This window comes from Macrotis lagotis, chromosome 1 (assembly GCF_037893015.1).
Source record: "Macrotis lagotis isolate mMagLag1 chromosome 1, bilby.v1.9.chrom.fasta, whole genome shotgun sequence".
In the NCBI taxonomy this organism is placed as follows: domain Eukaryota; kingdom Metazoa; phylum Chordata; class Mammalia; order Peramelemorphia; family Peramelidae; genus Macrotis; species Macrotis lagotis.
The window spans coordinates 587,519,791-587,544,324 of record NC_133658.1 but is presented as its reverse complement, the minus strand read 5'-3'; the positions used below and the strand labels follow the sequence as shown (position 1 = coordinate 587,544,324).

At 36.6% G+C, this 24,534-nt stretch overlaps 1 protein-coding gene across 2 annotated transcripts in view; it reads right to left on the bottom strand.

Moving 5' to 3' along the window:
* The window catches only part of PPP2R3A (protein phosphatase 2 regulatory subunit B''alpha), a 147,897-nt gene that overhangs the window by 41,124 nt on the left and 82,239 nt on the right, over positions 1-24,534 (bottom strand). For both annotated transcript variants that reach the window (XM_074214829.1, XM_074214830.1), the window contains 3 exons: positions 16,798-16,900; positions 14,174-14,248; positions 4,356-4,442 (listed from right to left, as the gene is read on the bottom strand). In XM_074214829.1, coding sequence (XP_074070930.1) covers positions 4,356-4,442; positions 14,174-14,248; positions 16,798-16,900 — 265 coding nt within the window. The remainder of the gene's footprint in view (positions 1-4,355; positions 4,443-14,173; positions 14,249-16,797; positions 16,901-24,534) is intronic.

Here is a 24,534-nt window from a genome sequence, read left to right as displayed (position 1 = left end):
TACAATATTCTTATTGTATAAATTACTGTTGGTTCTGCTCATTTTCCTTTGCATCAGTTCATACAAGTCTTCCCAAGTTTCTCTGAAACTATCACCTTCATTATTTCTTATAATAGAAAAGTATTTTACCACATTCATATACCGTATCTTGTTATGCCATTGCTTAGGTCATGGGCACGTCAGGTTTCAATTCTTTGCCACCACAAACAGAGCTGCTACAAATATTTTTGTATGTATGGAACTTTTCTTCTTTCTTTGATTTTTTTTTTTGGGGGGGGAAGAGGCCTACTAGGAGTATTACTGGATTAAAAGGTCATTAATAGCTTTTTTTTTTACAAGGCAGTGGGATTATGTGACATACAGCTAAATGCTGTATTTCCCCATGTATAAGACACACCCTGTTTTGAAAAAACTGGGACCATCTCATACAGTGGTTGTAGATGTTTTTACTTGCATTTCCCACTTTTCCACATTTGTCCTTGTGCTCATAGTTTTGCATTTGTTATTGGTATATTTGGTTATATTTTGCCACGTTCTGCCCAGAAATGGTTCAGAAAAGTTTTCATACAGTGCTGAATTCAAGTTCAAAGTGATTCAGTTTGCAAAAGTGAATGGAAATTGTGCTGCTGAACGTCAGTTTGGTCCTCCTCCAACTCAGAAAAACAATCCTAAACTGGCTTTTGGAAGAAGAAATCCTACTGAAAACACCCCAGCAGAAGGCCATGAGAGGCAGGTCAGCAAAATAGCCTGATTTAGAGAGGGAATTGGAGAGGTGGATTGAAGAGCAAAGGGCCTTTGGAATTCCTGTGTCCACAAAGATACTTTAGCATGAGGCAAGAAGAATTGCTAAAGAAATCACTGATTTTAAAGGGGAGTACAATTGGTGCTTCAGGTTCATGAAACAGAACAGAGTCAAGTATGCGTCCATGCAACAGACTTGGCCAAAAGATGCCTGAAAGCTATGAGCAGAGGATCCTTGAATTTCATGATGAACAAAACTTGAATTCAATAACTTTATGTAAGTTATTTCTTTATTTTTCAAATTTAGGGTCCCAAATTAAGGTGTGTCTCATACACAGGAGTGTCTTATACATGGGGAAGGAAATACAGCAATTATTAAGTCTCTAAGGCTGGATTTGAACTCAGGTCCTCCTAACTCCAGGGCCAGTACTTGTCCACTGTGCCACCTAGCTACTCCCATTTAATAGGTTTTTTAAAAAATTCTTTAACCTTCTTTTGTAAAACATTAGTTTTTTTGCAAGGCAGTGGGGTTAAGGGACTTGCCCAAGGTCACAGAGCTGGGTCATCATTCAGTATCTGAGGCCAGAGTTGCCCAGATCCTCTTAATTCCAGGGCCAGTGCTGTATCCACTGTGCCACCCAGTTGCCCCATAGCATTAATCCATTGAGAAGATAAGTAATATGCTACCCATTACACATAGGAAGCTATTCAAAAAAATTTCTATTGTCAGCTTTTAAAATGGTTAGATCACAATTTAATAGCCTTTTACCTTTTCTTGTTCCTTTAATCTTTTTACAGGGTCTTACTTTAAATCTAAGTCATGTACTTATCTGGAATTTATTTTGGTAATGGTGTGAGAAGTTTGTTTATATGTACTTTGTTTCAGAATGATTTCTAGCTTTCCTAAAAGTTTTTGTTGAATAACAGTAGTAGTAGTAATAATAATAATAATAATAATAATAATAATAATAATAGTATTTACATAGTGTTTTAACATTTGTGTAGTTCTCTATGATCTTCACAGCAACTCTGGGAGGTAGGTTCTTATGCTCATTTTATAGATAAGGAAACTGAGGCTGAGAGAAGTTAAGTGACTTGCTCAGAATCACACAGATAGTAAGTGTCAAGGAAGGATTCTTTCCCAGTCTTTCTGACCAGTAGCTCTAAAATTTTGGACACTGATGGATATGTTGCATAGTGAATAACATAAACAGGAATAGTGAATTCTTGCTCTAATAATTGAAATATTTGGGTTTAACAAACAATAGGCTACTATACTTGAATGCCTCTACATATTATATATGTAATTTATTCCACTTAGGTTTCAGAAAATCTTGAGAAGAATTTTATGACTCAGAAGAGAGCAATTTGTAAAACAGTGTTGTAAAGAAAGATGATTATGAACTGACCTAAGACCTCTGATCATAGCTGTGCGCAAACAAGAAAAAATTCAGAGGTGTAGAATTTTACTCAGAGTTCAACTTGTGTTAATTGATAACTTTCATTTACGTTGTTTTAGTTGTTGTATAAATTGTGCCCTTGGTTCTTTTTTCACTCCATTACTATTTCATATTGATCTTTCCATATTTCTCTGAATTACTTATTTTTGCCATTTTCTATTGCACAATTTTCACTTTAAACACAAGTTTTAATCAAATGCTGAATGTTAGGGACATTATACAGGAGATTCTTTTGGGTACTTGTCAAACCGATGACTTTTGAGGTTCCTCCTTTTTATTAGATTTTATGATTCTGAGAATGAGCTGACTACAATGTAAAGAAATTATTCAGAACAGTGAGAAATCATAGTTGGAGAGCCAGGACTAAGTTACATTGAAGATGAATGCTTGAGTGGAAGTTGTTTGATTGCTCTACTGTTATTGATGAATAATAGTTCATTGGTAGTCTGTTCAAGACCAATACTTACAAATACTTCAGATGATCCAAATTATTAATATCAAGTAACATCTATGGTGATAAAATTGGGAGATATACATTCACCAGGAGTTAGCCACCATTATGAAGTCTATATAAGGCAGAGTATACACTGAAGAGGAATTCACTGTAGAGAATGAGGTCCTTTTAATGCTCTTACTTGCAAATAATACTCACCTAATTTTATTGTCCATAAACTGCTAAGTGGTGATCCATTGTCACTCAAAAGAGTTCAGTCTAAGCTTTTATCCAGGAAAAATCAAGTGAATGAAAATGGATACCATTCTAACTATTCTACATAGCTAAATTCACTGATCAAAGAAGTGCATTTTATATAAATACTGAAGCTAGTTAATGATCTAGTAATATGATAGGAAAAAGCAGTATTTTCAATGACCCCAAACTTCTCCTTGAATCATAGGCCCTATTTTTTTTAACATCATTATATTTCTGGTGATGCAATTTGGATAGGGGATCATGTAATACTAGTCACCAAAAGATAATGGAGACAGTGGATTGTGGATAAGATGCAACTATCATTTACAAAAAACTTTATATTAGAGAATTATTATAAAGGATATATCAGAGATATTTCTGGCTAGAAAAGAGGTGGATTGGTCACATAGTGCTAACTCGAGATAACCAAAGGGCAACTTGTAATAATATGTTATAATATCAAGAAATCTAGAGGAAAGGCCCTTAACTTATTAGGAGGATCCCTTATGGAAACTATGGGAAACATGAGGTATGAATAAGTTGTCATCTGCATTGTTGAGGCACATTTGCTCTAGCAAAATAATATATCCTTTGAGGATGGTGATAAAACAGTCAGGATTAAGTGACTTGCCTAGGATCACAGTTATTAAGTGTCAAGTATCTGAGGTCAAATTTGAACTCAGGTCCTCCTGACACCAGGGCCAATGCTTTTTCTACTGCCCATGTAGCTGCTCCCAAAACACTTTTCTTAAAGCAAAGGAGAATATAATCAACCTTAGTCCACAATCAGCTGTATATACCCAAAGCATGTTTCTATACTTCTGAATATTTTAATTATAAATGTATTTTTCTTAGTTCAATTATTAAATAGGATTCTTGAGGGTTTCTTTTATTCTCCATTAGTGCCTCCCCCTAGCCCTTGCATGCTTTTAGATTTCATAATATTTAGTAAAATAGCAATATTTTGTGAATATTCAATTAATCATAATGATGTGAACTTTTCATAGTATAAACAAAGATATTTGTGTGGGTATACCATAGACTTTTGATATTGATGTACTATATCTGTTATAGATGCAGAAATAACAAAATTATGTTAAGCTATGTTTGTCCTATAGCCTATGATTCATTTAGCATATTTATCTACAATTATATGTTCCATTTTTATTTTTACATTTTAATATGAAAAATTCTTTTTTTTTATTTTTAGCTAGTTATTAACACTACTTATAGACAATAAGCAAGACCATTAACTGGCATTATTCTACACCTATGGTTCCTTTGTTAAAATGTCCTAGCAATAATAAGAACTTTATCTTTTCTCACAAGAGATTTTGATGCATTTTCCTCTAGTCAGGCCTACAGGAGTATGCATGAAAATGATTCTTCCATTAAATAAAAAGTTTCCAAGAAGATGCACCATTAATGTGTTTTTTAAATTTGAAAGTAAGTCATTTTCATACTTGCAAAAAGTTGCTTTTCCTTAGTTCTGTCAAAGTGATTTTGCCAGTCCAGGATCTATTGACTGTGTAGAATATTCTCTGAATAACCTGTGTCCAAAAAAGCAAAATAATATTAATATATATTTAAATATCAAAGGTTGTCCTATGAATTAAACCAACAATGTTTTAATTAATTTATTTTTCCAAAGTAATTTCTAGTCATATTAAATGATATTCTGTATGAATCCCTCTGTTCCTAGATTACATATTTCTACTGTATATCTTCTCAACTTTCCCATTTGTCTGTTCTTGTTACTTGCACCAATGTCCTAGACTATATATCATTTATGCACTATATGAGTTAACTAGGATATATTTACTTATCAGTATGTGGCTGTCTATATGAAGGGGCATTATGTTTTATTCCTTTTGTGTTTTGAAGGTCTCTGATCTTCAAGGGTGAAAATAGATGAAAATATATTTTCTCTAATAAGAATGAACAATTTAAGTCACAAGAAGTAGCATCGTGTAGTAGCAGTGAACTGGCATTGGAGTAAAAAAGACCCTGACACATCCTGGTTGTATGACCCTGGGCAAGTCACTTAACACCTTAGGGCTCTAGGTAGCTCTCCAAGATTATAAATTGTAGATAAGTTACTGACTTATATTGACTGAGACATTTTTGTCATCCACAAGTCATTCTCTAAGAAAATCACAGGCCTAATCTTTATCATGATCCTAAGCAAAATTATAGTTTTATAATTTAGTATTTTATTAGCAGATATAATAATACTGGATAACATAACAATCAGCAGATAAAAAATTCTGGATAGGAGTTTGGGGATAAAGCAATAATTCAGAGAACGGTTATCAGGGTTTGTATTTGTGGGTATAAGAAGGGTATAAGGAAAGTGGGAAGATGCCATTTCTCTTCAATTTTGTCCAGAGCAAAATTGTTATCCACTGAAACTACCTGATTTCAATTTGATTCAAAAGAACCAGTTCCTTAACAATTACAGGGAAAAGAGCAGAACTTTATTTATTTATTTTTTAGGGTTTTTTTGCAAGGCAAATGGGGTTAAGTGGCTTGCCCAAGGCCACAAAGCTAGGTAATTATTAAGTGTCTGAGACCAGATTTGAACCCAGGTACTCCTGACTCCAGGGCCGGTGTTTTATCCACTACACCACCTAGCCGCCCCAAGAGCAGAACTTTAATTAGTTTTATATTTGATCAGTTGCTATGATTTTTATCCTGGAGCCAAAATGCTAATATACAAATCTTATAACCTTTGTCCTTGTGGTATCACAGGAGATACTCTTTTTAGATAGGTATGAAATAAAGAGGAAGGTAAAGTTCAGTTGCTTAGAGGACATGGTATCATGACCTCAAAGCAAAGATCAAACACAAAGAGTGCTCTCCCAAATCTCAGGGCAGTTTTTTTTTTTTAGGTTTTTGCAAGGCAATGGAGTTAAGTGGCTTGCCCAAGGCCACACAGCAAGGTAATTATTAAGTGTCTGAGGCCGAATTTGAACTCAGGTCCTCCTGACTCCAGGGCCGGTGCTGTATCCTGAGCCACCTAGCTGCCCCATCAGGACAGTTTTAAGCTATTAAAACTTAAAAATGATTTAGGACTTTTGGAACACACTATACACTGACAAAATAGGAGAAAAACTAAGAATGAGAAGATATGGCATGCAACTGAGTGACTCAAATTACTTATTTAAGCAAGCTGGAGATGTCAAAAAAATGGGAAATGGGACAGCTAAGTGGCACAGTGGATAGAGTACCGGCCCTGGAGTCAGGAGGACCTGAGTTCAAATCCGGCCTCAGACACTTAATAATTACCTTGCTGTGTGACCTTAGGCAAGTCACTTAACCCTAATGCCTTAAATAAACAAAAATTTTTAAAAATGGGAAATGGATAAAAGAATAGTTATTGACACAGCTTGTAACCATTTCCAATAAAATATTTTAACATGAAATAGCCTAAATTTCTTTGGCCAGCAAATAACTTCTCACTGACAAAAAAGATTAATGTAGAAGTCCAGGGGAACACCGTATGAAAACATGAACTAATTTATAAAATCTTACCTAGGTAAAATAGAAGAACATTATGAGGAGTACTTCAATGGATCAATGATCTCACCTACGTGAGTACTGTTTTCCACAGTAAAGATGAAAAAACCCCATCTATGTCTGCCAGTTCTGTGAAATTTTTGTCCTCTTCCTCAAATAAATACTCCACAGGAGTCCACCAAACATGCTAGGGGGAGGGTGTCTTTTCTCAGTCTCTTGTCAGTTCACAGATACTGATGAAGTATTCAAGCTGTCAATTAGTTACCCCTTAACCTTCCTAACATGATCTATTCCCCACTCCTCTTTCATCATTCACTTCTCTTATGACATCTTTGATGCCACTTCTGTGCAATTCCTTATCTGTAATATGTTGTAGCTTCTTCACCAAACACCTTTCCATTTTTTTTGAGTGATTAGAAACATTAATTCTTCAGGGATTGTGGAAAGTCCATGATTCTCAATAGTGTTATTTAACCAGAAATATGTTGATGTTGGAAAGATGGACATTTGTTTCAGAGGAAAAACTTGAGTTTATTAAGAGTTCCAGGTACTTTATCAAATGAAATCCAGCTAACTTTTTAACTCTTATTTAATTATGGGATCAGTTCACTATTATTTCTGAAATGTTTGTCCAAGTTGCATGCATTCACATACCAGCTTTATGAATTGTCCATCCAATTCCCATCTCAGAAAGAACAGTTGGTATTATTCATCTACTTGCTTTTTTTTCTTATATAGACACTCACCAAAATCTTAAGTGATTATGGATCTGATTTAGGAAGCCTAGCAATATTTATTTATTTTATTTTTTTCATCATTAATATAGTCTTAATTTATTTTTTTATTCTCATTTTGTACAAATATTTTTTACATTAATAAAATATTCTTGTTTACAAGTAAACAAAATACCCCTCCCCCCATGATTATAGATAGACTTGCTTGGGTGAAAAAAAGGGAAGGGAAGAGAAAAAATTAACATAAAAAAAATAGTAATAATTGTAGGTATGACCAGGTGGCGCAATGGACGAAGCACCAGCCCTGGAGCCACGAGCACCCGAGCCCATATCCAGCCTCATAAACCCAACAATTACCCAGCCATGTGACATGCAAGCCACCCGATCCCCAGTGCCCTGCAAAAACCTAAAAGAAGAAAAAGAAAAAAGAAAAGAAAAAAAAAGACCCAAAATAAAATAAAATAAAATAGTAATAATAATAGTAGGGGTGGCTGGGTGGCAGACAGAGCATTGGCCCTTGAGCCAGGAGCACCTGGGTCCAAATCTGGCCCCAGACACCCAAAGATCACCCTGCTATGTGGCCCCAGGCAGGCCACCCAGCCCCACTTGCCTCGCACCCTCCCCAAAATAATAATAACAAAAAATGTGCTTCAGTCTTTGTTCCAACACCAACAACTCTGTCACAGGCGGATCACATTCTTTATGATAAGTCCATCACAAAAGTTACTTCTATATTTTTCCAACGTTGCCATTGCTGATCGCAACTCCCTCCTTTCTTATTTCTCCACTACCATGTACTATATTTTCTCTCTCCTTTCACTCTGACTCTGCTGTAGGGTTGCTGAGTGGCACAGCAGACAGATCCCTGGTCCTGGGGCCAAGAAGCCCTGAGCCCCCATACCACCCCTTAGGCCCAGAATCCAACTGGCCCTGTGGTCCTGGACAGGCCTTCCAATCCCAGCCCCTTGCAAGAAGTAAAGGAGAAAATGTGTTCTATCTGACCATTTTCCCCCCATGGTCCATCCTCTCCTCCTTTATTCACATCCCCACCCCTTCCCCCCTGCTCCCCCCTCCTTCTTAATCCAGAAGTCTATACCCCATTGAGTATATTTGCTGTTTCCTCTCCTAGCCATCACTGATGAGAGCAAATGTTCCCTCATTCCCCCTTGCCTCCCCACTTCCATATCATTGCAATAGCTCATTGCAATAAAAAAAAATCTTATGTGAAATATCTTGGACTATTCCCCCTCTCCTTTTTCTTTCTCCCATTCCATTTCCCTTTTTTTCTATTGACTCCATTTTTACACCATATTTTACCTTCAAATTCAGCTTTCTCCTGTGCTTCAACTATAAAAGCTCCCTCTACCTGCTCTATTAACTGAGAAGATTCATATGAATATTATCAGTATCATTTTTCTATACATGCAGTTCATCCTCATTAAGTCCCTCATATTTCCCCACTCTCCTCCAATCTCCATGCTTCGCTTGAGTCCTGTATCTGAAGATCAAACCTTCTGTTCAGCTCTGGCCATTCCAAAAGGAACCTTTGAAATTCCCCTGGTTCATTGAAAGTCCATCCTTTTCCCTGGAAGGGGACATTCAGCCTTGCTGGGTAGTTCATTCTTGGCTGCATTCTAAGCTCTTTTGCCTTCTGGTATATTGTATTCCAAGCCCTAGGAGCTTCCAATGTAGTTGCTGCTAAGTCCTGTGTGATCCTGACTGCAGCTCCACGATATTTGAACTATGTCCTTCTGGCTGCTTGTAATAGTTTCTCTTTGACTTGGGAGTTCTGGAACTTGTCTATAATATTCCTAGGGGTTGGTTTTTTGGGATCTCTTTCTCGGGGGGGATCGGTGGATTCTCTCCATTTCTATTTTGCCCTCTGCTTCTAGAATATCAGGGCAATTTTCCTGTAGTAATTCTTTGAAAATGATGTCAAGGCTCTTTTCCTGACCATGAATTTCAGGTATTTCAACAATTTTTAAATTATCTTTCCTAAGTCTGTTTTCCATATCAGTTGTTTTTTCAATGAGATATTTCACATTTTCTTCTAATTTTTCATTTTTTTGATTTTGAAGTATTGATTCCTGATTTCTGGTAAATTCATCAATCTCCCTGAATTCTATTCTTTGTCTGAAGGATTTGTTCTCCTCAGAGAGTTTTCTTATCTTTTTTCCATCTGGCCAATTTTGCTTTTTAAAGCATTCTTCTCCTCAATAACTTTTTGATCTGTTTTATCCATTTGACCTAAGCTGGTTTTTAGCATACTATTTTCTTCAGCATTTTTTTGGATTTCCTTGACTAAGCTGCTGACTTCATTTTCATGTTTTTCCTGCATCTCTCTCCTTTCTTTTCCCAGTTTTTCTTTCAACTCCCTCATTTGATTTTCAAAGTCTTTTTTGAGCTCTGTCATAGTCTGAGCCCAATTTCTGTTTTTTCTTGGAGTCTTTAGATGCAGGAGCTTGTGGTTCCTCATATTCAGACTGAGTATTTTGATCCTTCTTGGGCTCATTTGCAAAATAGTTTTCAATAGTCTTCCTTTTGTTTCTCTGCTTGCTCATTTTCCCAGCCTGGGCCTGGTTTTGGGGTGCTTCCTGAGCTTTTGGGGCACTCCCACAAGGGTATCAGTGTGTGAGGCTCTGTCCTCCCTCCTGGTCTGTGAATGACCATATGCACCCCCCCCCCCCCCCCCGCCATGGGGCCAAGGTGGGGTGGCCGCTGCTGTTCTATTGGGGGGGGGGGGCGCTAGACTGAGATCAGGATCTGAATGTGGTCAGAGCCCTGGAGTCCTGTTTCAGAGGCAGAGGACAGAAGAACTCTGCAGTCTCTCTTCACTCTCCTCCCTCAGCTCAATGGGCTCATGCCCTGGAGGCTCCTGCTCCACCTGCTTCTGTTTCCCGGATCAGGGCTGGGGAAAGACCAAGCTGCTGGCTGTGTGCCCTGAGGGCTGGGCTCCACGTGCTCGCTCTGGCAGAGGTCCCCTGCTGTTTCCCCAATTTGTGCCTGGTGCTCCTCAGGGTGCAGCTCAGGAAACTCCCCCGCTGCTGTGAGCCGTGGCTCCCAGTGCCCTGGGGCTGCCTCAGGGAGGCTAAAGTTCTTTCGCTCTGGGGGGCCACCCCTCCTGCGGGCAGCCCCTCTGACCCGGGGAGCAGAGCCTTTCTGCTCTTTTCCAGGTTACCTTGAGTAGGAGAACTGCCTCACTGGTTCCCTTTGTGGGTTCTGTCTCTCGAAAGTTTAGTTAGAGTCCTTAGTTTATGAGTTTTTATCAGAGAGCTCTTAAGACTCATCCCTTCATGTCGCCATCTTGGCTCCACCCCCCAAATCTATAGGAGTCTTTAATCATTAGCATTTTCATTTGCTTCTTGTTGTTTCACAGTTTCATCCTTAATTTTTGGATAACTACCTATCTAGGTTTCTCACAAAATTTTCTTTAAACCTGATTACACTCACTATCTTCTAGACTATGTTTTCCCTAAGTAACATATTGCTGGATCCTGAACATTACTTTTGGATTTTATTGAGGGAACTAATAGTTTCTTTAATACCTCAATTCCTATGAATTCCATTTCACCTGTTCTTCATTCATTTACCAGGATATTTATAAATCTCATCATCATGCCAAAACATATTTAATCCTGAACTCTGAAGTTCTCCTTTCTTCTCTTTCAACTCTCTTATTTCTGACATGCCTATGTTTGCCCTTGTTATGACTTTATTCTTAGATTGCCACATATTCTTCTAGTTGGTTAGTCTTATGACCTCATTTTCTCTTTTATCCATTCTTTTGTTTTTTTGCAAGGCAAACGGGGTTAAGTGGCTTGCCCAAGGCCACACAGCTAGGTAATTATTAAGTGTCTGAGGCTGGATTTGAACTCAGGCACTCTGACTCCAGGGCTGGTGCTCTATCCACTGTGTCACTTAGCTACCCCTCTTTATACATTCTTGACTCATTCCTTTCACATACTAGCTCCTATTGAGATCTGGCAACTGCTTCTTTCCAACATTGGCTATATATTTTCTCATAGCCTTGGACATATTGGTCTTAGATGAAGAATCAGATTACTTCTTGGTCTCCACTACTGTTTCCAGATTCTTTCCTTGCTTCCATCAATCAGCAACCTCTCCCATTTGAACTCAATAAAAATTATCTACCCAATATAAAGGATGGCGGCTATTGTATCCCCTAAATCATCCTCTCTTCTTGGCAAATTCAGCACCTGGTTCATCATCTTTCTTTCTCTTCCACAATTCTTTCCTTTCTACCAAGGGACTCCAATATTCCTACTGGTGTTCTAACTCCTTAAGCTCCTAATTTCCCACTATTCTGAAATCCTGTGACCTACTCCTTTATTACACCTCAGCTGCATTTAAGGATGTTTGCACATTGGATTTCATCATGCCCTATGAATGTTCCATTTTCTTTTAATTAGAAACTGACATTCTGGTCCACTATTCTCTCTTTCCCCACTGACCATGAAATAAAGTATAAATTTATTATTATTAATAATCTGACTCTAACCTTGACTATCAGACATCATCTCATTCTACTCCTCTTGAAATACTCCAAATTCCAGCTAAATTTAACTCTTCACTGTCTACTGTGCTTATTTTGTCTTCTTTTAACTGTCTTTGTACAATAGCATCCCTCATATCTAAATTATCTCCATCTCTTAAAGACTCATTATTTTAGGTTTCATCTGAAAAGTTCCATTTAGTCTTCACTTTCCCCACTACTTCCGTTCCCCCTTGCCCTCCCCCCAGGCCCTGGTCAAGTGAGAGTTTAATTCCTTTGTTTTTGCTTTTTGCACAGCAATAGGGTTACATGACTTGCCCAAGGTCACACAGGTGATTATTAAGTGTCTGAGGCTAGATTTGAACTCAGGTTTGCCAGTACTCCATCCACTGCACCACTTAGCTGCCCCCAAGTTTGATAATTCCTGCCTAAAATTTTATTTTTCATGGTATTTTATCTGGACTTCTTTGTATTTATTTTATGTTCTCTTGACTTAAAAATCATTTCTGTATACTCTTTTGTATTATTAGACAATTTCTTGAGGATCAGGGTCTATGCCAAATCTTTTTTGTATTGTTGCAGCACCTCACAAATTACCTCAGTAGGTAAGTGATAAATAATTTTGGAACTGAATAGTGCTACTGTTATTAACCTTTTTCAACAAATGAGGAAATAAAGAAAGGCACATGGATGTTAACTGATTTGACTATGGTTACAGAACTAGTGGTACTCAAATTCAAATCATCCAAATCCTATTCTAGTATGTTTTCTATTATAACAGTAATTTCCAAACTTTTAAAATTTTTTTGAAGGAGCCTACATTACAGTAATTGCTCTGTTAGTATTTATTGAGAAAATATGATAAAAAGCTAGTATGAATTCAGTAATACTTTACAATATATAACATGTATATATCATTTTTAAAAGTTGAACATAAAAATAAGACGTTAGATATGGAGGTATGTTGCTTATTTATTATATCAAGTCATTTAATGGGATAGGTTCCTGGAAATAATTCTAAATTCCTCCCTTCCCTTGTCTTGTACTCCTCAGCTCCCAGATTCTGGAAACTATTGAACTCCATCATTTTGTTTCTTTTTGTTTAGACTCTCTAAGCCACTGGAATTCTACTTAACTCTTTTCTAAATCTTTTGAAGTCTGTTTTAACATCTAAAGTATGTTGGACCATGAAGAGTGTTCTTTTTCTATCATGAATTTCAAAACAATGTGGGTATTCTCTCCTGCCTCACTCCCCCAAGATTCTCATCACTTCTTCACCACTCACTGGTGACTCTTCTCTCTTGGTTAGAGTGAGACGGAGAATAACAATTGATCTGAAAGGGGAAATTGACAGAAAGTCAAGAATGTATCAGATGCCCTGTTATTCCAGGAGATGGCTGGAGAGAGGGAATTCCCCATCATTCTTTAGCTTGTCTCTGTACCCATTCTGTACTCTGTACCAGGGTAACACCATTTATATCCTCTATAGTGCTAGATATTCACAGCACATCCATTATCCTTTGTACCCTCCACACAAATACTCTCTATTATGCTTTAAGGCTCATAATTACTTATTTCCATAAGTAAAAAAAAAAATGTGCTATGAAATACTGAATATGCATTTCTGAATGACTAGTGCCCTTATCCTGAATGACCCTTACCCTTACTTTTCTGCTTAACATTTAGAATTTCTTTTTAGTTTTTGTAAGGCAAATGGGGTTAAGTGGCTTGCCCGAGGCCACACAGCTAGGTAATTATTAAGTGTCTGAGGCTGGATTTGAACTCAGATACTCCTGACTCCAAGGGCCAGTGCTCTATCCACTGTGCCACCTAGCCGACCCCAACAATGAACATTTCTTAAGCACTTTTTAGGTGCAGGTTACTGTGCTAAACTCTGGTTATAAAAAGGTGAAAGCTTATTGGAGATGATAATATATATTCACAAATGACCATAATAATAATTGAACATAAATGCCTAGGGAAAATATAGAGGAAATATCATGAAAGATAATGAGGAAAGAGAGATCACTTCTGGTTGGGAGGTTCAGAAAAATCTTCATGGAGAAGCTGTTATTTGACTCAGAACATTTTCTAGATAGGCCAGCTAAATAATCTCTTCTGTCTTGTTAACAATGTTCAAGTTCAGTTAAGTCTCAATATTTAGGGAACAACACAAGATATAATTTGCGCTATTTGTCCATAGCTGATGGGCAGAAATTTGTAAAGATTATTCACTGACAATTTTGGGTGAGATTTCTAATTTTTATTGGCAATAGTTTTTACCCTTAATTATGAATATGGAACACCTTTTCAAGTGCTAGAAACACTTTAAAATGGTAACAGATGAAATAAATGATGAATTTAATCATATAGTATATGCTTCCCCACTTAAAACATTTGTTATCTTTGTTACCTTTCTCATAAGGATCTTAAATAGTGAAATATTGGTTGATAACATTAAAAAGAAAAATAATGTGAAGTTTCAATTATTTATAAATTTGAAAAGTCAACCTACTGTGGTAATATAGCGGGAATGGAATTCTGGAGCATCCTTAAGGAACGTGAGGCCAGGGTGTGTATCTACTACATCCTAGAAAGAACAAGTCAAGAAAAATGTTAAAAAAATAATCTTTTTTTTTCATTATTTATTAATCTAAGTAGCTAGTTGGTTTTTTTCGCTGATTAGCAGTATTTCAAGACCTAAATATAATTTTCATATTTTATGGAGCAAAGGCCAGGCCATAGAATCATAGATTAAGGGTTCACAGCATCCAGACTTAGATTGGGAATGGACTTTAAAGGCTATTAAGTCCAGCCCCTTTCTGAAGAAACTTCTCGAGATCTTAGGGTTGCCATGGGCTAATAACTATCTAAGGCAGGATGTGAATCCTGGTTTTCCTGGCTCCATGTCCAGCATTCTTTCCCATTACACCAGACTGCTTCTCTCATTTCAGTCACATCAGAAACAATTAAAGATGAAGTCAGGAAGATTCCTATTATAATCATTCTTCTCCCTAAGCTTGGAGACACTAAGAAATCTTAAAAGAGTAACTAAGCAGTTAGACATTTGTATATGAAGTTTGTCCTTCACTCTCAAGGAGGACTGCAACATCAAGGAAGTGATGCCATGAGAAGCACACGAATTGGGTTTGAGTGAGGGGTGTTGTGCTAAATCACCAGTCTTTCTCTTCCAGAATCATCTGGGACCAGTGGCCAGATATGAATCACGATGACTGGAGATGGCTCTGGATGCGAGGCATTCAGGGTTAAGTGACTAGCCAAAGGTCACACAGCTAGTAAGTGTCAATTGTACAAGGCTGGATTCAAACTTCTGTCCTGACTCCAAGGCCAGTGGCTCTAGCCACTCCACCACCTAACTGCCCTTTGTATATGTCAAATTTTGTGGACTAGCTACTATCCATTAAAAAGGGAGCAAAAAAACCCAGACTATTTTTACATTATCTTTCTCTTTTCAATCAAGGGTTTTGGTTTTTGAATTTATTTCTATGGTCCTCATCAAAGATTGTTAACACATCAAAACCTTGATAAAATGTGCTTGTATTTAGTTTCTTATTCCTGCCATCTGCCTTACTTTTATATGCTGCTTCTACTCTGTGGTAGGAATAGGTACCAAAAAATCAAGATCATAAGAAATGTGTATAAAATAAGTCTAAGGATCTATGAATGAATGAAGGTATTTATGGAACATTTCTTCCAGTAAGGTTAGACTAATTTCCTCTGAGGAGGCACATATTGTTAAGGAATTTGGGATTTGTATTTTTGACAAGCTGAAAAGAGAGAATTCTTATCATGTTATCAGAATGGGAACATAGATCTTCTGGTAGAACTGGAATTTCAAGAACTCTCTTTAGAGGAACAAGAGGAGAGTTGGCATAAGAGCCCAGTGGCAGTAGGTACTCTCTTCTCATTGCTCACCCAACTGTACCAGAAGTTCTGCCTTCCAGTTCTGTGAGAATCTTTAACTTGGAGGGAATTAATCTAGCCTGGCCAAAAGAGCTTTACATAGATGTGTGAAGAGTAAATATAAAGAAGTTTTTTTTTTTTTAGTTTTTGCAAGGCAATGGGGTTAAGTGGCTTGCCCAAGGCTACACAGCCAGGTAATTATTAAGTGTCTGAGGCCGGATTTGAATTCAGGTACTCCTGACTCCAGGGCAGGTGCTCTATCCACTGCGCCACCTAGCTGCCCCCTCGACCTGTTGTTTTTGAAGGATATGACATTAGGGAGGTGATGCAATGACATGCATGTGAATTGGATTTGAGTGAGGGGGTGGTGTGCAAAGTCACCAGCCTCACTTTCTCCTCTGGAGCTATCTTGGTCCAGATATTAATCTGTAGGATGGGAAATGTTCCTGAATATGAGGCAGTCAGGGTTAAGTGACTTGCCCAGGGGTCATAAGCTAGTAAGTGTTGAGTGTCTGAGATCACATTTGAACATAGGTCCTCCTGACTCCAGGGCTAGTGCTCTCTGCATTGTGCCACCTAGGGTGAAGGAGAGCCTTAACAGTGGGGTTAGGGTTTTTTAAAAAGTGGAAATGAGGACAGGTCTGGGAGACAGACGTGAAAAGACACTAATATGAGAGGATATGTTGTATCTAGCATTCCAAAGTCAAATGTAAAAAATAATTTTCTATTTGGGATTATCCATCTTCCCTTCATTTTTATAGATAACAGAGATTTGATTTTTTTTGGTCTGATTTTTCAGTGTGTACCATTTGGAGCAGGGGCATTTTAGAGACAGTGAGAGTTTACTTTATTCATTGGGCAAAAGGAGCTTACAAGCTATCAATCACTTTACCACTTTCCTTATGCTTTCAGTTTTCTGCTCCTACATTCTGGCAGATTTAGAAACCAAAAAAATAAAGGCATTATAAATATGTATAAAATAAGAGTAAAATTTATGCACATAGGTCCTTTAGGAATGATTTAATGAATTAAATATTTGGATTTTGTGAGAGCTATTTGGCCATTCTAAATTTTTTTGCTTAACATCTATCTGGTTGTTGGAAGTGCTCCATATGACTAGTTGCTAAAGTAGGGATTTACTAAATATATTTTGTAGTTATTTTTAACCACATTTTTATAGAAATGGAAACTTTTCAGAAGGAAGTAAAAAAATACCTGAAGTAAAGGAATAAAATCATCTTGTTCTAGACAGCTGTAGTTGGGCTTGGCTAGAAGATAGACAAACTTAGATGCATCATCATGGCAGTTATACAGCAACCTGCAAAAGAAACAATGTAGGTCATTTAGTTTATCTGCTGGACTTAATGCTTTTGACAATTAGTAATTTTAGTCAAAGCTTGCAGGTCAATCATACCAAAAATCAATCAACAATTATAATCCTATGCTAAGTGCTGAGGACACAAAGAAACCAAAAAAGTTCTTGGGGAGTTTGTAATCCAGTTGGAAGAAATACCACATACGTATATAGATACTACATTACTATTGTTATTTAGATGGGAAACTTCTGGGAGTGTTATACTGACAACTGAAATAAACAGGCAAACTAAATAGTATCTCTTATGACACTGTCCTTACTTTTTACAACACTTGGCTCCTAAAGCAAGGGCTGTATCTGTAGTTTGTATTTTTTTAATTATCATGATAATTACAATATTGCCCTAATTATGTTTCTAAAACTTCTTTCTGTTCTCTTCTGTGTATGACATAAATCTCTATTTTTTCTTCCTTTTTCTTTTACTTCATCAATACTACTCCACCATACCATACAATGAATGCTCCCTTCTTATCCCTCCCAAATAAACTGTTGTTTAGTCATTCAGTCATATCTGATTCATCATGATTCCATGCATGCTAGACCTTTCTGATCCCTGCAGCTCATCTTCTGCTGTCATATTTTTAAGTTATCCCTTCCACATTGTGGAGATTGGGGACTGTGATGGGTTCATGTTTTTTTTTGTTGTTTTTGTTTTTTAGCAAAGATACTGGAATTTTTGCCATTTCCTTCTCTAGTAGAATAACTTATCAGAACTCTCCACTATGATCTATAAGTCTTGGATAACCCTACATGGCATAGCTAATAGTTTCTGTTGAGTCTCTCAGTGAGTCTGAGAGACTACTCTGCCTCTACCATGAAAAGGCAATGATTGAGAAGGGAATAAACAATACCTTGTAACAAATAAGTATAAACAAATGAAACAGAGAAATAGGTTGTGGTAAAGATTGTTCCCCAATTTACTACATTTTCTTTTGATCTTGGTTACAGTGGTTTTATCTGTGCAAAAGCTTTTTAATTTGATGTAATTGAAATCATCTAGTTGGTTTTTGGTGATGTTCTCCAACTCTTCCTTAGTCATAAACTGCTCCCCTTTCCATAGATCTGACAGGTAAACTAGTCCTTGATCTTCTAAGTTGCTTATAGTATTGTTTTTTTTATGTCTAAGTCCTGTATCCATTTGGATCTTACCTTGGTAAAGGGTGTTAGGTGTTGGTCTAATCTAAGTTTCTTTCATACTAACTTCCAATTTTCCCAGCAGTTTTTATCAAAGAGGGAGTTTTTATCCCAATAGCTGGACTCTTTGAGTTTATGAAACAGCAGATTACTATAATTGTCTCCTGTTTTTGCACCTAGTCTATTCCACTGGTCCACCACTCTATTTTTTAGCCAATACCAAACAGTTTTGATGACTGATAAAAGCTTTTTAATTTAATGTAATCAAAATTATCTAGTTTGTTTTTAATGATGTTCTTCATTTCTTCTTTGGTCATAAACTGCTTCCCTTTCCATAGATCTGACAGCTAAACTATTACTTGATCTTCTAGTTTGCTTATAATATTGTCTTTTATATCTAAATCCTGTACCTTATCATCTCATTTTCTGGGAGAGAGATCAATTTGACCTGTGTACAGATGCAGTTATTACTTGACTATGGCAGGAACATAAGCATTGAATATTCTGTGCAGTTAACAGAATATTCCATTTGTCCTTTGCTGGCAACAAGATCTTCAATCCTCTAAATGTTCTTCGTAGATCAGAAGATTACAGAATTTAATGAAACAATCAACAAGTATTACTTGCCTACTTTGTGCACAATAGTGACAATATAAATAAAATTAATAAAATAATCCTTACTTATAAAGAAAACAGAGGAAGACCACAAGAACGTATGTGTAGAATAACATCAAGAGGAAAAAAAACCCCAAACATTTAAATATAAGGTAGGGAAGGAGTGTCCTAGCAATTGGGGGAATCAGGAAAAGCTTTTGTAGAAGGTGAAGCTTGAGCTATGCCTTGAAGGAAAAACAGAGGTGAATGGTGAGAGGGAGCAATCTTTCTTAATCCCTTTTTTATGCAAGTTACCTAGCATTTCTTTAAAAGATGAAAAAGCTGTCCCTGGGACTAGACTGGCCCAGGAGAATAAGCCTCAAATAGTGAATTTCTTGACTTAAATTCTTAGGACCTCAGACCAAACTGATAAGACTTTTTGCTTTCTTAAAGGTTTTTTTTTTAAAAATACATACAGACATGAAGTCAAGGCCTTTCAGAGTTTGCACTGCACCCAAATCTAATGTCACCACATCCTTCCTTTCTGATTAGATACATTTCCAGAGAGAGAGGAAGGGGATTTGGAGTACCCATACTGAATATACTTTTTATGTTATGGAAAAGAGTAAACTTCTTTTGTTAACTGTTGAATGACCCTATGTGCTTCATTTCATTCCAACACTGAAGATGAATTAAAAGGACACTGGTCTGGGTCAAGATTTTCCAAAGAGGAGTGCATCTCAGCCTGTGAAAAGGCAAAGAGTTGGAAGATAAGAGGATTATGAGGAACAGGGAGAAGGTCAGTATAGCTGAATAGCAGAGCTGCAAGAGAGGAAAACATTTACAATGATACTAGGTTGGGGCAAGGTTGTGAAAGGTTTTCAAAGCTAAACAGAAAACTTCATATACTGTAAAAGCAATAAGGAATGATTGGTGTTTATTGAGCAGAGGAATGAAATTTGTACTTAAAGTAATTTTGGTAGCAGTGGAGAAGATAGACTGAAATGGGGAGAGACTACAGGCAGAGTGACCTGGAGCCAATACTGCAATCTGTTGGTTCTTGTCCTTCGTTATGGAAGAGGACCAAAATGACATCACTATGTTTAAGACAAATTATAGTGTATCCTACTGTGGCTGATTAAATACAAGCTCGGAATGTTCCACCACAGGTTGGGCACAAATAGTTCATGGCAATATTTGGGGTGAGTACTCTAATCTTACAGATGTCATGTTTCCTTTGAGCTGCTTCCATTCTGCCTTCTTCATAGAGTGCAGCCCCCTCACTGATGAGGGCACACTATGCTGGGTAGTCCTGTCTCCCATACTGTACAATCAATTCTAAAATTCTTCAAGGAGACCTTCGGGGTGTCCCAGTATTGCTGCTTCTGACTCCCTTGTGAGCACTTGCCCTATGTGAGTTCTCCATAAAACAGTTTTTTTTAGTAAGCCTATGTTTGGCATTCTAACAACATGCCCAGCCCATCGTAGTTGCACTCTCTGTGGTAATGTGGAATGCTAGACAGTTTAGTGTCTGGTATCTTCTGCCAGGTGATCTTCAGAATCTTGCTAAGACAATTTAAATGGAAGCGATTCAGTTTCCTGATATGGTGCTGGTAGACTGTCCAGGTTTCACAGGCATATAACAAGGAGGTCAGCACAGTGACTGTAGACTTTCAATCTGGTGGTCAGTCTAATATCTCTTCTCTCCCACACTTTCTTTTAGAGCCTCCCAAAAACTGAGCTAGCTCTGGCAATTCGAGTGTCACTGTCAATGTGTACCTCCTTGGAAAGGACACTGCCAAGTAAGTGAACTTGTCCACAGTACTCAAAACTTCTCCATTTGCTGTAATTGATGGTTCCACAAATGGATGGTGTGGTGCTGATGATGGAGCACCTATATTTTCTTGGTGTTAATTGTTAAACCAAAATGAGCACAAGCAGCTGAGAACTGATCCATACTTTGTTTCATCTTAGCTTCAAAGGCTGCACTGAGTGTACAATCATCTGTGGTTTCATAGTGTAGTGGTTATCATGTCTGCTTCACACACAGAAGGTGCTGAGTTCGATTCTTTTTTTTTTGCAAGGCAAATGGGGTTAAGTGACTTGTCCAAGGCCACACAGCTAGGTAATTATTAAGTGTCTGAGACTGGATTTGAACCCAGGTACTCCTGACTCCAGGGCCGGTGCTTTATCCACTGTGCCAACTAGCCGCCTCAAGTTCGATTCTTAGTGAAGCCATTTCCTTGATCCAACAATACCACTACTAGATCTATATCCCAGAGAGATTATAAAAAGGGGGGAAAGACTCACATGTATATAAATATTTGTAGCAGCTCTTTTTGTAGTGGCAAAGAACTGGAAATTGAGGGGATGCTCATCAATTGGGAATGGTTAGACAAGTTATGGTATATGTCTGTAAGAAATCAGGAGTGGGTGGATTTCAGAAAAGCCTAGAAAGACTTGCATGAACTGATGCTGAGTGAAATGAGTAGAACCAGGAGAACAATGTACACATTGTGATGATCAACTATGATGGACTTAGCTCCTCTCAGCAGGTTCAGTAACCAGGGACAATTCTATAAGACTTGTGATAGAAAGTACCATCCATGTCCAAAAGCATACTATTTTCAATTTTTAAAACTTGTTTTAGATTTACTTCACTTTTCTCATGGTTTTTTCCCCTTTAGCTGAGATTTTTCTTTCATAATATGATTAATATGGAAATATGTTAAACATGAATGTACATATAACATATATCAGATTATTTGTTGCTTTGGGAGGGTGGTAGAAAAAAGTGGAACTCAAAAGCTTACAGAAAGATGAATATTGAAAACCATCTTTGCAAGTAATTGGAAAAAATAAAATAACATTAAAAAAAGAGAAAGTAGTGGGGAGATGAGGAGAAGGATTAGAGGTCTCAATGAGAATCAGGAATGAATTAAAACCTAAGAGAGATTAAATCTAGGAGGTTATAGAGCTATGTCAGAGTTTTAAATTAGTGAAATGAAACAACTATGGGTAATGGTGAGATCTTGTATATGGCCATCTGTATATATGGCTGAAACAGACTGAAGGAAAAGGTTATGGGATTTAAAGAGCCTGGTTAATTCTGAGGTTAGATAGCTTGAGGAGCTATCCACACAGATATGTATATGTGTGTGTACATATACACATTTATGCATATGTTTTACATATAACTTGCAATCTATTATAATAATGAAAATGTTGTTCTGATCATATCCAATTTTTTGTGATCTCATTTGGAGTTTTCCTGGTAAAGACACTGGAGTGGTTTGCCATTTCCTTTTCCAGCTTATTTTACAGATAAAGAAGCTGAGACAAACAGGGTTAAATGCCGTGTCCAGGGTTATATAGCTAAGTAAGAGTCTGAGGATGGATTTGATTTCAGATTTTCCTGATTTCAGGCCTGACACTCTATCCAATGTCCTGTCATTATTTCTAAAGGCACAATAATATTCCATTACACTAATATACTATTAATTTCAATCTAGGTCTTACTGACCTCAGGCCCAGTGCTCTATCTACTACATCACCTAGCTGCAATATAATAATAATAATAATAATAATAATAACAACAACAACAACAACAATCATAATAATAATAATATCACTCACATTTTTACATATTGCTTCAAGGTTTTTAAAACACTTTACTAAAATCAATCCTGGAAGTTAGGTAGTATAAATATTTTGATCTTAATAAATGAATAATCTTGGCTCTATAGGACAAAGTGACTTTCTATAATTAAATGGCTAATGAGTAACAGAGCTTGGGTCACTTGACTTCAATTTCTGTTCCTCTCTCATAATTACTTTAACAATAACTAATAAATAGTAAAATGATCATATCTGATATTTGTAGTTGGATCCATACACCATGAGCACAACTATTTTTTACTTTAAATCATTAGGAAGATATAATTGAAAATCTATAGGAATATGGAAATTAGGAGGTATAAGAAGAGGGTATGAGTTGCTGGGTTTCATATACTAAAATCTCTGAGAATAAAAACCTTAAGTCTCCCTATGCTAATCTAATAGGGATTAGAGTAACTTCTTTTATTTTAAGAAATTTCACTATTACTTAGGATGATATGAAATCTATTATGTAAGCCTAAATATTTCTGAATATAACATTTAAATTAGTTTAACATTTAAAATTTAAATTCATTTAAATTATTATTTGCCAGAGTTGTTTGTATTTTAATTAAGGCTTTAATTTACTCTACCTGTGGCACAAAACTCTATGCAAAAGGGTATAATTTTAAAAAATCAAATAAAAGCAAATGCATGAATTCTCAAGGGATAGTTTTTTTTGGTAATATAAACCTGCTTAGCTGTTTATCATCCAAAAATAGATACACTCCTCTTTCCATTAAAGTACACTAGCTATTAATAAAATATAGAAGTGTTTAAGAATTTGATTTGTACTACCACTAGAGGGCATTACAATAATAATAATTAATAATAACATCAGATATCTTGTTTGTCAAAGTTTAAAAAATATAGGAAAAGCTTTTCTCCAGATTTTCTTAAAATTTAAAAAAAACCCACTATCTGGGTGATAAGAGTTCCTTCTTCAAAATGTTATAAACATTTCTCTATTTACATTAAATGAAAATGAGGACTTCAATTTTTATACTCCTAACTTTATAAATGACTTTTGTTTGCTCCTTTAAAATTGAAACAAGGTATTTCAGCAAACCAATCATAGGACAATATTTACTAATCTGAAATTGGATAGGTACTACTGCATTATAGTCTAACATAATTCTTGTTCCAACAAAGCATTCTTTATGGACAATAGCTTTTGGTAAGCTAAAGTTAATCTGTTGGAGATTCAATAAGATATTAGTTTTCTGATACCATAGTAAACACCTATATTTTCCTTCCCTTTTAACATTTATTTGTTTTCCAATTATACACAATAGTAATATGTACCTATCATTTTTTGTAAGGTTTAATTTTACAACCCCCCCATTCCTTCCCTCCTCTCCACAGAAGACTGTCTGATATTCTCTACATATTTCCATGCTATACATTGATGTAAATTGAATGTATTATAATAATAAACATAAGAGTAAACAACTCCCCCCCCCCAAGAAGCTGAGAAACCTCAAGAATAGAGAGAGAAAAAAAATTGTACTTAAGTCTTTATTCAGATTTTAGTGGCTCTGTCTCTGGGGTGAATTGCTTTATCATAAGTCTATCAGAGAAGTTGCTTCAATATTTTTCCCACAGTTGCTATTACTAGCTGTACCTCCTCTATATTTCTCCCCACTCTCATTTGTTCTATTCTCTTTCTCCTTTCATCCTGGCCCTGTCCAAAAGTGTGTTGAATCTGAGTACCCTCTCCCTCAATCTTCCCTCTCTTCTATCACCTATTCTCCCCTTCCCCCTTATCCCATCCCTTTCTTCTTATTTTTATTTAGGGTAAGATAGATTTCCTCACCCTATTAAGTGCATATGTTATTTCCTCTCTGAGTCATTTCTTATGAGAATGAAGGCTCACTCATTCCCCCTTGCCTTCCCCCTTTCTACTCCATTGAAAAAGTTTTTTCTTGACTCTTATGTGAAATTTCTTAGCTTCTTCTTCATCTCTTTTACCTTCCTCCCAGTACTTTTCTTTAATCACCCATTGACTCCATATTTTTACTATATTAATACCATTATGTTCTGCTCCTTCCTATGTCCTGTCTATATTTGCTCCTTCTAACAGCTCTTAAAAATGAGAAAACTGATATGATTTATCAATATCTTCTTCCTGTGCAGGAATACAAACAGTTAATATCATTAAGCTCCTCATAGTCCTCTTCCACTCCCTCTAT